This window comes from Microcaecilia unicolor, chromosome 2 (assembly GCF_901765095.1).
Source record: "Microcaecilia unicolor chromosome 2, aMicUni1.1, whole genome shotgun sequence".
In the NCBI taxonomy this organism is placed as follows: domain Eukaryota; kingdom Metazoa; phylum Chordata; class Amphibia; order Gymnophiona; family Siphonopidae; genus Microcaecilia; species Microcaecilia unicolor.
Window position 1 is genome coordinate 108,137,067 of NC_044032.1, and position 17,426 is coordinate 108,154,492.

General features: G+C 43.7%; 1 protein-coding gene across 1 annotated transcript in view; it reads right to left on the reverse strand.

The window, feature by feature from the left end:
- ADAMTS6 (ADAM metallopeptidase with thrombospondin type 1 motif 6) overlaps positions 1–17,426 on the reverse strand; it is a 648,820-nt gene that overhangs the window by 401,097 nt on the left and 230,297 nt on the right. Inside the window, exons 8-9 of the mRNA XM_030193183.1 lie at positions 13,657–13,700; positions 7,984–8,089 (exon numbers count right to left, since the gene is read on the reverse strand). Coding sequence (XP_030049043.1) covers positions 7,984–8,089; positions 13,657–13,700 — 150 coding nt within the window. The remainder of the gene's footprint in view (positions 1–7,983; positions 8,090–13,656; positions 13,701–17,426) is intronic.

Here is a 17,426-nt window from a genome sequence, read left to right on the forward strand (position 1 = left end):
TTTTTATTTCAGGAAAAAAGGAGGGGGAAATGGACAAAACTGTGCTTTTTTACATATTTTTTTGCATAGCACCCTGTGAACTGGCAGGAGTTCCCGAATCAGTTGCCCTTCATAGACCCTACATAGGGGAGGAGGAGTGAGGGGGAGGGGAAAGCAGGCTATGCACACACTCAGGGCAAGATGCACTAAAGACTCGTTAAAGCCCTTTCCTTACCGATTCCCTTAGCGAATCGGTAAGGAACGGGCATGCATCAAGGAATAGGAATGCAAATGAGCTGCTCGTTGTAGCTCACTTGCATTCTCTATTCCGTCGTTAAACAGTCAGCCAGTCGGCCGGTCGAGCATGCACAGAGCAGCCAAGCGTTATGCTGGCTGCTCTGCGCATGCCAAATACGCCTCCCTGTGCCGCCCGACGATGCCGCGCTGCTCACCCCCCTCCGATGCGGCTCAACAGAGGACAGTGCAGTTGAGGACACCCATCCAAAAAAAACATCCATTTTGGCTGTCATTTTTTTTGTTACATTTGTACCCCGTGCTTTCCCACTCATGGCAGGCTCAATGCGGCTTACATGGGGCAATGGAGGATTAAGTGACTTGCCCAGAGTCACAAGGAGCTGCCTGTGCCTGAAGTGGGAATTGAACTCAGTTCCTCAGTTCCTCAGGACCAAAGTCCACCACCCTAACCACTAGGGTTTTTTTTGGATGGGCGTCCATTTTGGCCGTCATTCCCCCCCCTGCAATAATAAAAACCTCTTTTTTGGCAGTGCTTCACTCAGATGAGACCTGGAAGTCCCTGAGCCAATCACAACGCGTTCAGCTGAGCTAAATGCGCTGTGATTGGCTCAGAGACTTCCTGGTCTCTCAGCTGAGTGAAGCACTGCCAAAAAAGATGTTTTTATTATAGCGGGGGGGGGGGGGGGGGGGGGTGATGAGCAGGGAAACTTCTTCTTCTTCAGGATTCAGCAGCCGGGTTAAAGACTGCGGGGGGGGGGGGGGGGGGGATGACAGTATTTTGAAGCGGAGCGTTTTTTTGTTCCCTGATTTTTTTTTTTGTTACTTTGGGCCAAGTTTTATCCCATGCAGCCCCAACGAGAGGTACAGACCTCTCGTTAGATTTTCCAGCGTTAAGGCAATCGGAAAAGGTTAGTGCATCTCATTACAATAGGGTTTCTACACAATTTGCTCATCTGCATTCCGTTTTCGTTAGCTGCTACAGTCGTTGTTACAGTCATCGGAAAAAAGTCTTTAGTGCATGCCAGGGTTTACTACTTGCTCGTTAATGGCTCGTTAAGTTTAGTGCATCTGGCCCTCAGGCTGGGACAGGAAATTTGCTACCAAGCTTTGAAACAGGAGATGCAGCATTTAAAAAATAAATACTTTTTAAGAAAGTCTCTTTTTCCGTGTGAAACATGAAATGTCCTTTTCCTGAGAGAAAGCAGACAGCCATTACACACAGAAAAGAAAAAAAATAGCATGATTTTTATTTTGCAGTTTATTCCATACTGCCTGCTTTTTTCACAAGGAGTGAGGATGAGAGGGGAGTGTGGAGCGAGAATAGAGGGAGGGAAGGTGTAGGATCTGTTTCCGATGGAGAAGGGATTGTTGAGAAAAATAGACAGTTTGGTTAATCAAAAAGATTTTTAAAGATGGTGCATGTTCTTTCGCTCCTGAGACAACAGGCTGTGAAGTTCTTAAAGCACTGCTTTAAAAAGCCTTTTAAGTCAGTCACACAAACTTTTTGCTGGCACAAGTATGGCTGCTCTGCTTCTCTTGAAAGGAGAAAATGTCCCTTTTGTTCCTGAGAGAAAAGCAGACAGCTGATCACATACAGAAAAAAAATAAAATAAAACGGCACCCTGTATTTGAAAAAATACAGTTAAAAAACAGATTAAGGGTTGAACAAAATTGTGCATGCTCTTCCCAGGCTGCAGTGAGCACTGTTGGATGATCGATGTAATGATCAATGTCACTTTCCATCACATGACCCATCCAGGATGGCAGCGAGTAGTGTGAAACAGGAAGTGCCATAAAGTGTTGTGAAAAATAAACTGTGCATGCTCCTCCCAGGCTGCAGGGGGTGGTGTTGGATGATTAACATAACAATTGATTTTACATGGCCCATCTAGAAGGTGGCGAGTACTGTGAAACAGGAAGTGCCATGGGGCATCCACTACTCGCTGCCATCTTGAAAAAGGGGTATGGCTTGAGTGGAGTTATATCACTGAAAAGGGTGAGGCTTGGACTGGGGTATTTAAAAGGGGTACCGATATATATAAAAGGCGGAGTTCTGGGCAAGGCTATGTGACATCCAGTGACATCATTAAAAGGAGCCATACGGGAGTAGGTGTGGCTTGGGTGAAGACTGGGCATGGCTTGGGCAGATCCTTGGTTCTGAGAACCTAAAAGTAGGCGTGGCACCTGTCAAAATCCATAAGTTTGACAAATGGTATGTAAGTTATACTACTATCGGGGCTTTGCCCTAGAGATTCTAATTATTTATAACATTTTCAGAAAAAGAATTGCTCTCCAGGGATAGAAAATTTGATATTTGAGGAATGAGTGCATAGATGGCCCACTAGAGTGGGTCAGGTTTTAGAGGCAGGCGAGACAGTGACCAAGACTTTTGCATCTCTTTAAAGGGAGTTCAATTTGGGCAAAAATGAATTTTTTGGCAACTTAAAATCATTCTTCCTCCACAGGAGTGTGTGCTTGTTTTAGTGGAGGAGTGGCCTAGTGGTTAGGGTGATGGGCTTTGGTCCTGAGGAACTGAGTTCTATTCCCACCTCAGGCACAGGCAGCTCCTTGTGACTCTGGGCAAGTCACTTAACCCTCCATTGCCCCATGTAAGCCGCATTGAGCCTGCCACGAGTGGGAAAGCGTGGGGTACAAATGTAATAAAAATATTTATATTATAGCTCTAAAATGTGTTCAATGCTGCTCTCACTTCCTAGGATTTTCAATGCTAGTGTTACTTCCTACTGTAGTGTGTGAGCAGTGCATTGTGTACATTGTGGTTCAACTAACTGAGTAATTTACTCCTTCCAGTCATTCCCTTGCATGTAACCACCTCTCCTCCTTTAGGTCTTTCATCACTGTCATGTCTCTGCCTGAGGTTTCTCTCTATCTGTGTTCTTATAGATCACCTCATGAATGTGACTTTCCTCCTCCAGTCACTGAAGTGTTTAGCTGACACCAGTGACAGCTAAACGCGCTGTGATTGGCTTAGAGAGACCTGGAGGGGCATAATCGAAAGGGATGTCCTCGCACGTCCCAATCCCCGATTCTCTCCGGCGGTGGTCATTTCAGTTCGGCACCTTAGTCGTAAGAAAAACGCGTCCAAGAGAAGGACGCCCATCACAAAATCTGAAGCAAAAAAATGTCCAAGTGTTCGTCAGGGACGTCCTTTTTTTTTTTTTAGTAAAGGACGTCCAAGTGTTAGGCACTTGAAAGGACGTCCCTGAGGAGCACTTGGACGTTTTTTTTCTTCCGATTTTTGCGATGGGCATCCTCCTCTGCATGGGTCCCGTTCACAGCAGCCCCAACGAGAGGTGCAGACCTCCCGTTAGGTTTTCCATGGTACATGGGGTTAGAAACAGTAGTGCATCGCATTGCATTCACATTATAATAGTAATTAACTCATTTGCATTCCGTTTTCGTTATCTGCTACCGTGACAGGAAAATGGCTCAGAGAACCCTTTTGTGCATGTCCCGGTTTATTATTTGCGTGCTAAACTGGCTAGAACCAGTTTAAAAACCATGTTGCTGGCTCGTTACGTTTAGTGCATCTGGCTGAGAGTACCTAATGTTTTTTTTACCCTCCCCTCTTCCTATCATATATTGGAATTCTCCCCTCCTTTCCCATTGTGTTCTTTGTCTCGTTAATCTGTCTTTCTTAGCCTGTTTTTAGACTGTACAGCGCCTATATGGAATGCCCCATCAGGCAGGATAGTACGTTATTAATAAACTTGAAACTTGTACATTTTGGAGACTATTATACATTGGTTCTGAAGGAGCATCCATGGACCGAAGAATGCCGTCAAAATCATGTTTGCTATCTTTAAATTCTGGAATGTTCATGGAAACATCCTGAGAAAGTTTCAAAAGAAATTTTGGATAGCTTCCATCCTCTTTAGTCTGTGGCACTGTACCTAAACAAGGGGGCAGGTCTCCTCTACTTGATCTGTATGGTTTTGCTCAATCTGACTAAGAATCCTGATTGCCCTGTGGTGGAAGGAGAGTGCCTACCCTGGAGCTATAGGCTATAACTTTGGCATTGGTTGAGTTTAGCCAGCAGTCCCAAACTTGGTGGGACCAGACGTAAAGACCATTTCTTTTGCAGTAAGGCCCAAATGAGTGAATTTTAACTTTTTATTCAGTCTAGCATAATTCACATCAGGTGTTTTGATCTTTGTCACCATTTGGGGCTGCATTTATTTATTTTAGTTATGAGGATTCATTTAGTGAATGCTTGAAGAAATTCATCCAAGGCAGTGTATTGTCAGAAGATCTGGTGCTTTTGTGCAGGAAAGGCTGACAGTGTTCAGTAGTTTCATGACCTGTGAGTACCGTTTCTGAGCACCTTGGGCTACTTTCAGAAGGAGCCAACAGTTGTCTGCCCACAGGTACCAATGTGAGGCACTTTAGGTTGTGTAGCTCTAGAATCTCTATTGAGAGAAAAACAGTGCTGCGTTTTGGTTTTCACTGTTGTGAAGAGAGAGAGTAATGTCTGTGTTATAGAATGGATGAAAAAGACTGAAGTGGTGGAGGAACTCAGGAGAGTTGAGGCATGCATAGTAGAAACTTTCCTCATGACTATTCATTGTGGGTATCCTGAAAACCTGACTGGCTGGGGTGCCTCCAGGACCACGTTTGGGAACCATTGTCTTAGATGGACATTAGAGAGTAGTAGTCTGAGATGGCAATTGTTAGCTGATGTCACCTTCAGTCTGGCCACATTAGGGCTGTTTGGTATAATATGGAGAACTTCCTTTTCTTGAGCATTACTAACTTTCAGGTATTTGAATGCCTCTGTCAAATCTTCCTGTCTTTCCTCTCCTCTCCTCTCCTCTCGAGTATTTTAAGTCTCATCTAATGGTACAGACTCTTCATCATTTTAGTAGCCCTTCTGTAGGTGGCTTCTACTGTGTTGAAAGTCAGTGTCCAGAACTGGACATAATACTGTAGGTCAGATGTTGTCAATGACCTGCACACTGGCATAATTACTTCCTTTTTCTTGCTAGCCATGCCTCACCTTATCTCATTAGCTCTGTCCACTTCATTATTGCACTATGTTGTTGCCTTGAAAATCATTGCATATAGTTGCCCTAGGGTCTCTTTCTTGCTTTGCAAACATCAATCTTATCTTCCTTCCCCATCATGTCCTGCTCCCTCAGATTTCTGCGCCTCAAATGCGTAAATCTGCATGTTTTAGCATTGACGCGTAGTTGCCAAGCACTCTTCACCATACTATAAGCTTTCTTAGATTGCTTCCCTGTTGTCTGCAGAAAGCCAGATTTTCTCTCTTAAACCCTCCAAATATCAGTCCCAAATACACTGAACAGAACTCACACCACAATCCATGAGTCACTCCACTAATCACCTTTATTTCCTCATTGTGAGCTCCTGTTTACTACAACTCTCTGTTGTCTGTCTCTCAAACATTTTCTAATTCAGTCCATCCTGCCCTCCAGATCCTTTCTCCACACTGCTTAGTTTATTTATGAGCCTCCTTTGTGGGGCAGTATCAAAGGTATTGCTGAAATCCAAGTACAAAACATTCAGAAACCACCACCGATTTAATTCCTTGGCTACGTAATCAAAGAAAATGCTAAGAAATTAAATCCCTTCAGTTTTTGTCAAAAACAATTATTAAATGAAGCCATAAACAGATAATACCATCTGGCCTATAGCACAGAAACAACAGGAAAAAAAAAAAAACAAAAGCCTATAGCTAAATTGCTTCAAGACAAATTCTTAAATATATCTACAAAAAGAATTCTCACACAAAATCACTGCAAAAGCAGATCATCATAAATGCTATTGTCTTTAAAATCTGACACACACATGTTTCCAAAGAGGCATTACACATTAATCTTCCCTCAGAAAAAGTACTGTCTTTTGGAACACATTTAGCAAACTGTCCGTATGTATACAAAATACTCTAACTCCTATAAGTTTCATCAAAACACACCAAGTCTGTTTCAAGAGAGATGAAACTTACCTGCAACACATTGCTTCAATTAACTTTTATGTCTGCCCCAGTGATGAAAATATCTCAAAATGCCATGGCTCTCAGGTCAGGAGTCGGGTGGTGTTTAGGGCCAAATTTGCCTTTGAGGCTCAAATAGATTGTACATTTCAACCTTACGCTACTGGCTGTGGTATTCTGAGATGTCATGATCACTGACACTAACATGAAAGCTCATTAAACATTTTCTAGATAAATCTCTTTCCCCTTGAAACAGACACTCTATGCCATAACTATACTTCAGGCTGTTTATGTATATGGCTAGTCTGATACATAATATATTCCATAACACAGTGTGTGGTTTCTTTTTCTAAGAGAGGGTTAATTTGTAATATTTATTTGTGAGGACATCTGTGTTAGATATTAAAGACAATAGCATTTATGATAGAGGGGGGAAGTAGGCTGATTTCTGATTTTGTGTGAGACAGTGGTCCAGCCAAGGGTGGGCCAGGGCCCACCCAATTTGGAATCAGGCCCACTCAAAATTGTGGCACTCTTGCAATGGCTGGCAGGGATCCCTAAACCCCGCCAGCTGGACTTCCTCCTCCTCAGGCAGCTAACGCTCTTCCAAACGGCAGCTGGCAGCACTTGCTTGGAGCTGACACCAACACCGGCCCCTCTGCATGTGCTCGGGTTTTGAGTATGTGCAAGCACCAAGCATGCATAGGTTGCCAGGGGTGGCATCAACTTGAGACGTGGCAGACAGACAGTGATCTGGGCCCTCAGGCAGTAAAAGTCATTGGGCCTCCCCAGCACCTGCTGCCACCCCCACCCCTACCACCGCCTGGCCCCCTGCCCCACCTGCCCACTGCCCGCCTCCTGCCCCCGCCTTTGTTTCCAGTACCCCCTCCTGCCCACTACAGCCTCCACCTTTGTTTCAAGCCTCCCTCCTGCACACTACAGCCCCCACCTTTTGTTTCCAGGCCTCCAGGCCCCCTCCTGCACACTATAGCCCCCACCTTTTATTTCTAGCACCCCACCTGCAAACTACAGCCCCCCCCCCCCCCGAACCTCAGTGGGCCCTGCTGGGCCTACCTATAAGGGCCCTGGTGATCTAGTGGCCTTTTCGGGAGCAGGAAAGAACCCCACTCTTTCCTGCCCACTGCCACTGCTCTATCCTGCACTGCTGCTTCTTCTTAATGGCTGCCATGATTTCTTGCAGTAGTCTCGCGAGACTGCTGCAGGAAATCTCAGCAGCCATTTTGAAAGCGCAGCAGAACTGGTATGAGCAGCAGCAATAGGCAAGAAAGAGTGGGGGCTGTAGTGTGTAGGGGGTGAAGAGCGGTATTGGGCCCCCCAGATCATCTGGGCCCTCGGGCAGTGCCCGGTTGCCCATATGGTCAGTCCACTCCTGACTCGAGACAAGTACTGTCAGCAGCTATTTGGAAGCGCGCTAGCTGCCCAAGGAGGAGGAGGAAATTTATAGTTGGCGAGGTTTGGGTATCCCCGCCAGCTCAGGTATTTAATATTTTGGGTTTGTGAGGGAGAAGGGGTAGAGACAGAGACGGGCCAAGGGGGGGGGGGACAAATTCCATGCTCAATCACCTTGGGCTAAGGCCCACCCAAGATCGGCCATCTAGCTATGCCCCTGGTGTGAGAAAGATTTTGTAGATACGTTCAGAGGCTTACACTGAAGTACTTCAACCATGCTCTTTTTGGTTTATGTTTATTGTTTTAGTCACCCAATAATCATTACATAACAAAACGTATTATGAGTCTTTTAAAACCTCACTCACTTATGACCGATCTCGTGTGCAATGGTGAAAGCTGAGCCCAAGCCAATGTCTTCATTAATGCTGCAGCTCCTTTCAGGCTCACACATTCCAGCCACAGAGGCCAAGCCTGAATAAACAGAAGGAGACCCAAAGAGTCAAGCCAAGGTGTTTCAGTCTTAAAAGCTCTAGTTATAAATGACTGGATTCTTTTTAATAATCTCCAAGCACAGAAGGAACAGTTGGCAAAAGGTTAACTTTCTAGTCATTTGCAAAATCACTGGGGGGAATTTCACTCTGCCGGCTAGACATTAATATTTTTTGAACTGCAGTCAGTGCTGGAAAATGTCTAGACTAGGGGTTAGATTTATAAATTTTACTTCTGGTAACTTGGGACCACCTAGTAACTTGAGCCAGGAGAGGGAATTCAATAAAGCATTTCTACTTTGACATTCTTGAGGCTGCAGAAAGCAAAATGTATCCACACTATTTTTTTTTAAGATCTGTCTAAGTTTAGTGGGTTCTGAAAAACTTATAAGCAAGGAATTTTTTTTCAGCTTCAAAATATCCCTAACTGGTATAATGAGGGGGAAAGCATTTTATAATAACACAATATTGAAGGGAATTGAATATATTTAACAGTATACATTCCTTGCATCACAGAAGACAGCTCAAGTCTTTATTTTTCTATCAAAATCCCCTGAAGTACACTTTTTCTTTATTAGTTTTAAGGTAATAGATAAACCACCTTCACAGTTATAACTGGCCCAGTTGGAATCTGTGTGCTGGAAACCTGGGACTGAGCATGACATACTGAAGAGGTTACATGTCTGACACAAGGAGCGAGAGGGATGGCAAGTACTGCCAATTATTCACCCCAGCTAATTTGTAATAATTTATTTTGAAGGGAAAGATAATCTTTTAAAAAAGTGGTAAGGTACACGCTAGATTAGAACAGTATCCAGCCTCTGTGAATGTAAATAGTGATTTCAGAAAGCCATTATTGATATCTTCAGATCCGCAGCATGAACAGTTTGGAAGGGGGCATGTTATGGGAGTGGTTTGGGTAGATTGATACAGTATGAATATATTTCTTATTTTAGAACAGCAATAGAAGTATACTTTAAAAAGCTGGATGTCTGCATTTACACCTGACCCAAAGCAGGCATAAACATCAGCTAACAGCTCGTTTGAACCTCAGGTTTGCACAAGAGACTGAGGAGGCAATTGTGCTTCTCTCTCTGATATTAAGAACCAGCTCAAAACTGAAAAAAGAAAAACCTTTTGTTCAGCTCTTAACTGGATCTTCCTGGGCATGCAGTTTTATGAAAGCTTTAAAATGCCGTTTGTTTAAGGTGGTGTATGGGGTTACACTTGTACAGGACCTAATTTTTTTAGGTTATATACCCTAACTGGATCGCTTTCTTTTGGAACTTCTGTTTGTACTTGTAGTTTGTGCATTGTGTGTATGTTTTATGTTTTGGGTAAACTTACAAAAGCTGCCACTCACACATGTAAATGCCGGCACTTACACATGTAAGCTGTAAAATCAGCATTTACACATGCAGAACTCAGAAGAATGATATATGATGGTTTTTAATTGTTCAATTAACTACTTGTTGTTTTATTTTATATGTTGTAAACTGCACTGAACCCCTGGAAAAGGGCAGTTGGTGGTATATAAAATCTGTTTTGATTTGATTTTGATTTGAGAGATGCCACTCTGTTTGTGAATGTGCTTCTTTGTAAAATAGCAGCTCCTACAGTCCCTGCCACCAAATACCAGTGTATTTCCCATAGTCTTGCATGCACTTTACAAAAAGCTCCATATTCAGTGAGTCTTTTGTAAAATACTTTCCCAACTGTAAACTTCCTAACTTGGACATCCCTTTTTCTGTCTAGGGGTCCTGTTTACTAAACAGCGTTATAGGCGCATTAACATTTTTAATGCGCGTTAACTAACTACGTGCCTACAATATCCCTATAGGCGTCTACATGGTTAGTGTGCACACTAAGTGTAGGCACATTAAAAACACTAATGCACCTAAGTAAACAGGGCCCTAGATGTCCTATGCAAATTGAGGGGTCCTTTTACAAAGGCACACTAAAAAATGGCTTGCGGTAGTGTAGGCGTGGGTTTTGGGCGCATGCCAATCCATTTTTTAGAGCGCCTGTAAAAATGCCTTTTTTAAAGTTTGGTAGAAAATGGACATACGGCAAAATGAAAATTGCCGCGTGTCCATTTTGGGTCTGAGACCTTACCGCCAGCCATTAACCTAGCGGTAAAGACTCACGTGGTAACCAGGCAGTAATGACCTGCACGTGCCAGAAAATAAAAGATATTTTTCAGACGCACGTAGCAGACACACGCCAAAAATGAAATTACCGCAAGTGTCACGCGGTAGTCGAGCGGTAACTCCATTTTGGCACACATAGACGCTTATACAGCTTAGTAAAAGGGCCCCTGAGTTCTCTGTGTGCTAAGTTAGCGTGTGCGTTTGATCGACAGTTTGACAGTAATTGCACCTGCACCTATCCTACTTACTATAGTAACACAACACAGTTGCTAAGGACTTCTTTTCTCTGTCTCCTGCTGTCCTATCACCCCATGCCTACTGTGTCACTGCAGACCCTATTTTCATCTCTCGCCTTAGCCCTTATCACCATTCTCTGCATCATTTTTACACATGCCTGAATTCTGTCACAGTTTCTGTTGGTAGACTATTACAGGCATCCATTACCCTTGTGATAATTGAATATGTCCTCAGATTTCTTCTCAGTTTTTCCTTTGTCCCTCCCCTTCCAACTTTATATCGCAACCCCTTGTCCCTCTCAGTGAACTCACTGCCACTGAAAATGGTTGCCATTAGTGGTTGAATAGTGAACGGCTTTCATTTTCTTAATCAACTAAATCTCATTTCAGGTTCAGAAAGAGTTTATAAATGGTGCCACACTAATCAGAGAGAGAGGAGAGAAGTGAATGGAACTAGGAAATAGAAGACTGGAAGACTAAGTGGAGTGAGTGTAGGAAATTCAAGAAAGGCTTAAGAAACATCTTTTAAAGAAATATCTACAGTTCACTTATGATGTAAGTCCAAACAATAGGGTACTTATTTTAGAAGCATCTACACATTTAAATAGCGGCATTTATGTGCATAGATCACATACATGTGTAAATGGCAAATTTCAGAAAGCTGCTATTTACTCGTAGAGATCCACACCATGCAGCAATTTCAAGTGGGCTTGGTTGGGGTCTGGTTTGAGTGGCCCAAATATCTACGTGGGTAGTCTCCATTTTATACTGGAAATACAAGTATATGGGAAAAATTTCCCCACCAGGTTTTGCAACAGCTCAGAGGCATGCACAAATTTTTAAAAAGTACTTGTTTTAGCTAGGGTATCACACAAGAGATTTAGGGTCCGGTTTACTAAGCAGTGCTAAGGGCACGTTAGCATTTTTAGCGTGCGCTAATGATTAGCCTGCGCTAAACACTAAGTCGCCCATAAGGCCATATGGGGGACTCGAGCGTTTAGCATGTGCTAGAAACTAGAGTGACTTAGTAAACAGGGTTCTAAGGGAGTGATTTTCTTTTTAATCCCCGTTGTTTGTTTTTCCTTCAAGATGGAGAAAAAAAATTGCATCTTCAGTATGTAATTGGCAGCACTTACACGTATATGTTTGTAAAATGGACCAACAAAATATGGAAGCAATGCCACTTATACTGAAAACTACTAAATTGCAGAAAAGAAAAGCAGATTCATGTGGTGAAATTAAACAAAATGTATTCAGCAGTTGGAGGAAATTTGAATGCTGATTTCATGTATCTATGCTGAATAAATGTTTTATTTCACCACGTTGGTCTGCTTTTCTTTTCTGCTGTTCTGGATCTTGCAGACCACTTGCCTGTGTGCTTTATGGGAACTACAAGATTGCTACTTCCACATGGAAGTTGCTAGGTTCGTGCCACCCACTTTAACCACGTGTTTATTTATAAAATGGCTGCTCCCATTGTGCATGTTAGCAAATATATATTCAATGAACCACAGCCCATTTGGATTTTCAGGATTTTGCCAAGGAATATGTATGAGACTATTTGCATACAGCTGAGGCAGTGCATGCAAATAGATCTCATGCATATTCATTGGGGAAATCCTGAAAACCCGACTGGGTTGTGGCCCTCGAGGACCGAGGTTGCCCACCTCTGCTGTAAGTCATAAGATGATTCCTTAACATTATAGAGCTCAGTATAACAAAAGGCTGCATCAATCCCTTAATCCTCTGCTGAATATATATTTGCCGGACAGGAAACGAAAAGCGGGGAGGAGAATCCTCACGCAAATCAGAAGCAATGAACCAAAAAATGTGAGGACGAATTGAGGAGGAAATCCAAAAACCTTTATTGGTAATAAAATGATGACCTGACACGGCCGTGTTTCGGCATCAAAGCCTACATCAGGGGTCAAACAAATCTTCTTAGGTTGTCACTCGATAAAACCAAAGAAAATATGACTTCAGGACTTCCTTTAAAACGCAAGCATTGAGAAGTCAACTATGGAGCGCCTCAACAGCAATACACAGAAATGACGTCATTTTTTCTTTGGTTTTATCGAGTGACAACCTCACTTACAGCAGAGGTGGGCAACCTCGGTCCTCGAGGGCCACAACCCAGTCGGGTTTCCAGGATTTCCCCAATGAATATGCATGAGATCTATTTGCATGCACTGCCTCAGCTGTATGCAAATAGTCTCATACATATTCCTTGGCAAAATCCTGAAAACCCAAATGGGCTGTGGCCCTCGAGGACCAAGGCTGCCCACACCTGATTTACAGATTGGCCTAGTCCTTGAGCTATAGTATATATACAGATTGAGACACTTAAAATAACTGTATTTGTATTTCTTGGTTCACCTTTCACATTTTTTGATTTGAAAAAAATGCTTTGTTTTTTTACCTTGACCCTGATTTGTATGCAGGCTTACAAAACGATAGCGACAACTTCTCCTTTTTTCTCCCCCAGTTCCCTTGATTTGTGTTATCAAATGAGGAATTTCAGACTAATAAAACCCACTAACGAGCAGATACCTAGATTAGAAGAGAGGTTAGCACTGCAATTGCTGCTCCTCATTGTGTCCCATTTGCAAATGTACTTTATGGCAAAAGCCTAGTCCAAGAACACAAAGCTTTTACACTATGCTTTCACAAAATTACTTGTGACCAGGCAAGCCTGTTCCTAGCCCCCCCCCCCCAGCCTGTTCCTAGCCCCCCCCCCCCTCCCCCCCCCAGAGCAGTATTGCTGGATACATACTGTCAAGATTCCAAGAGTTTCCAAATCACAAATCTTACTCTGTGTGCCAAGGTCACAAGTCAACCAAGAGTGGTAGAGCACTCTCCTGGGATACCGACTTTGCATTAGACTGAGAAAGGTGTAGGGAAGCAGTAAGCTTTGTCCTGTAATTATTGTCTGGTAAGACTGAATCATTCCAGCAGGTTTTATCAGCAATGTCAGTTTCCGGAAAGGAAACAGCAACAGACTGCATCGTTTTAAATGATCTGCGACCTTATAATAACATAGGTGTTCATAAACTTTTAAATATAAATATTCCTTCTTATCAGCCTTACTCATGGCACAAGAAAAGGCTACTAGATCAGTACCTAAGCACATTTACAACTTACAAAGTGTTCCTTTGCAAACTTACCCAATGTTCCACAGGGCTTGTTCTTGTAAGTACAGATATCATATCTAGTAAAGAAATAAAGGAAGGTATAATTAACCAGAGGACACTATTATTGACTTTATTATTACTATTAAGATTATTATCACCACTAGAACTATTATTCTGTAGTCGTATGTTTCCCAATGGTTCTGCATCGTGCCTCAAGTTGTCAGACCGCAGTCAGTACAATTATGAGCAGCCAGCTGGAGTGCCAGCATTTCCAGCACCCTGGTGTAAACCACAAACTGCAGTTGAACACTCAAAGGCTCTGGCCCTAGGCCAGCAGGACACCTGCCAGCAGCATGAGGAGAAAAAAATAAAAAAAAGTTCAAGTGGATCTTTGTAATCACTGACTCTATAAAATGGTCTCCCTGTGCTGCTGTGATATAAAAGCAGCATGTCTGCAAGCAGCTACTGCTTTGGAATGGGAAAGGGGTTTTGGTTTGGTTTTCTGATCTTGTGTGAGTGTGTGGTGGGGGGTTTTCAGAATATACACAAATCTATAACTGCAGCAGGTATTATTTGCTGAACCCCCTTATTTCATCCTAACCATGGTTTTAAACTTGAATGCACCATCACAGCAAAAAAGCTACAGTCTAAGACAAAACTGTGTCTCAGTTTTTACATTCACAGGCTGCTAAGTCAATTCCAGCTTCTTCAAGAATCATTTTTATGGATAAATACAGACCCCTCCAAACCTATTAGAAAAAGAAGCAGGCAAGGCGCCTGACTTGCATGCGAAAAATCTACAAATATTATCAGTAGAAAGGAATTCATCCTTTAGAAGCGAGTGAACTTCTTTAAAGGAGATTGACCACTTGATGAAATGAGCCTGTGAAAAATCTGCAAGTTTCTCAGACTGTGTTTGCTAAATGTCATTTACAGAATAGAGCCTCCTGCTAATGACAGTCAGCACCTCCCCAGGTGCCAGCACTCCTCTGCATCTCTTGCCTTTGGCCCCTGTTAACACTCCCTCTGCACTTCCATGCTGAAATTCTCTCCTTCTCATTTGCTCCACCTATCTTACCTTCTACCAGTACGCCTTAGGCTTTCCCTCTCTTTACAGATGCCTCACTCCACCTTGTACCTGTACTATATCTCAGGGCCGCCAAGAGACTGAACCGGGCCTGGAGCAGGGCCGCTGTCACCCTCCAAATCATCGTCTGCTGCCACCCCCCTTATAATCGCTGCCACCCCCCCCCCCCAATCGCTGCCGCTGCTGAAATACCTTGGGTGGCGGGGATCCCAGGCCCTGCAGCAGAAGACGTCTTCTGTTGGCGGGGCCTGGGATCCAGTGCTGACTGCCTGCCCCTGCGGCTGATTTTCCTCTCAGGGCATGCTCGGAGGAGAGGGGGCCTGGAACTCGGAGGAGGCAGGGGGGGCTGAAAAGGGGCAGGTGGTGTTTGGGGCGAGTTACTGGATATGGAGGGGGGGAAGAGGAGAAATCGCTGGACAAGGAGCGGAGGGGAGAGAGGAGAAATCGCTGGACATGGAAGAGAGGGCAGGGGAGAGATGAGACTTGTTGAACATGGATGGAGGGAGGAGAGGGCAGGGGAGAGGAGAATTCTCTGGACATGGATCAGAGGAGAGGGGAGGGGAGAGAGGAGAATTGCTGGATATGAATGGAGGGGGGAGAGAGGGAGAGGAGAGGGGAGAGGAGAGGGGGAGGGGGAATGCACCACCTGTTAAAAAAAAAAAATCAGCACCCCCAATCATTTTGAAAAGTTGGCTCCTATGCTCTCTATACCAGTGCTGTCTCCACTCCCTGCCACAAGCTGTTGCTCTCTACTCCTCCTAAGCTATCTCTCTTTCTCTCACTCTGCCTAGTGTCAATGCTCTTCCCTCCTCCCAATGCAAGAGAAGGCAATTTATTTTCAAAAATGTATAGCCTATGTTCCAATTATCAATGCAGGTTACAACTTGAACTTAAAACATTATTACAAGACATAAATGTTCATGGGGATATAATGGCATAGAAGAGATTTAATAGCAGGAACATGAGGTAGAACTGATATGCTGACAGGAGGTGGGTGAGATGAGGTGGGAAGAAAAGGGAAAAGTATGGCAGGCAGTGGAGGAGAGAACAATATTCACCTCAATCTGTATCTGATTTTCTCTGTCTAAAGTCCGATTATAAATGGCTACATATGTCTTACTATGGATATTATGCTGGAAACAATGATTTCATTACAGACAGAGAAGGAATATCTAAAGTATCAAAGCTAAGTCTAATCATCAAAGAAAGTTGGAGGAAACATGAGACATGAAACGTACCCCAGAACTCTGAGAAGTGTAATACATTATTCATGTAGTCGGCAGAAAAAGACTATCAGGCTTCTTTTCGAAAGAGAAGGGCGCCCATCTTTCGACACAAATCGGGAGATGGGCGTCCTTCTCCCAGGGTCACCCAAATCGGCATAATCAAAAGCCGATTTTGGGCATCCTCAACTGCTTTCCATCACAGGGACGACCAAAGTTCACAGGGGCATGTCGGAAGCATAGCGAAGGCGGGACTGGGGCATGCCTAACACATGGGCGTCCTCGACCGATAATGGAAAAAAGAAGGGCGTCCCTGACGAGCACTTGGGCGACTTTACTTGCTTTTTTCTTACAACCAAGCCTCAAAAAGGTGCCCGAACTGACCAAATGACCACTGGAGGGAATCGGGGATGACCTCCCCTTACTCCCCCAGTGGTCACAAACCCCCTCCCACCCTAAAAAAAACTTTTAAAATATTTTTTGCCAGCCTCAAATGTCATACCCAGCTCCCTGACAGCAGTATGCAGGTCCCTGGAGCAGTTTTAGTGGGTGCAGTGCACTTCAGACAGGCGGACCCAGGCCCATCCCCCCTACCTGTTACACTTGTAACCTGTTACACTTGTAACCTGTTACACTTCATACAAGACACCACAGACTTTCTGAATAAATTGAAATATATCAAGCAACTACCACCTAACACCCTTCTGGTCACGATGGATGTAGAATCACTATACAGCAACGTTCCACATGCGGATGGCATAGCTGCATGTGGAAGACTCCTAAAAAAATCCACACTGGACCATCAATACTCACCAGAAACTATTACAAAATTAATCAAATTCATTTTAACTCACAACTACTTCCGCTTTAACAATGTTATCTATCTACAAATAATGGGCACTGCGATGGGCACCAGGACAGCACCCCAATATGCCAACCTTTTTAAGGCTGAGCTGGAAGAGACATTTCTGAATACACACCAGACCAAACCTCTAAAATACTACCGGTACATCGATGACATTTTTATGATTTGGACGGAGAGTGAAGAAACTCTGAAACAATTTTATTCTGCCTTCAATACATACCATCCTACAATCAGATTCAAAATTGACTACTCCCCAGAAAAAGTCAATTTTTTGGACACCATGGTCTCAATCAGTGATGGCTGTATACAAACATCTATATACAAGAAACCCACAGACAGATGCAGCTACCTCCACAACTCCAGCTTCCATCCTTCACATACAAAAAGATCCATCATTTACAGCCAAGCCACAAGATGCCACCGTATCTGCTCTGACCCAGGGGACAGAGACAGACACCTTAAAAGCCTGACTGCATCCTTCAAACAGAAAGGCTACAACCCCAAAATAATCTCCAAGAATATTGCCTCCTCCCTCAAAACACCCAGGGAGAATCTGCTACAGTACAAGGAGAAAAAATCTACAGACAGAATCCCCCTTGTAGTGACATACAATCCAGAGCTGGAAAAA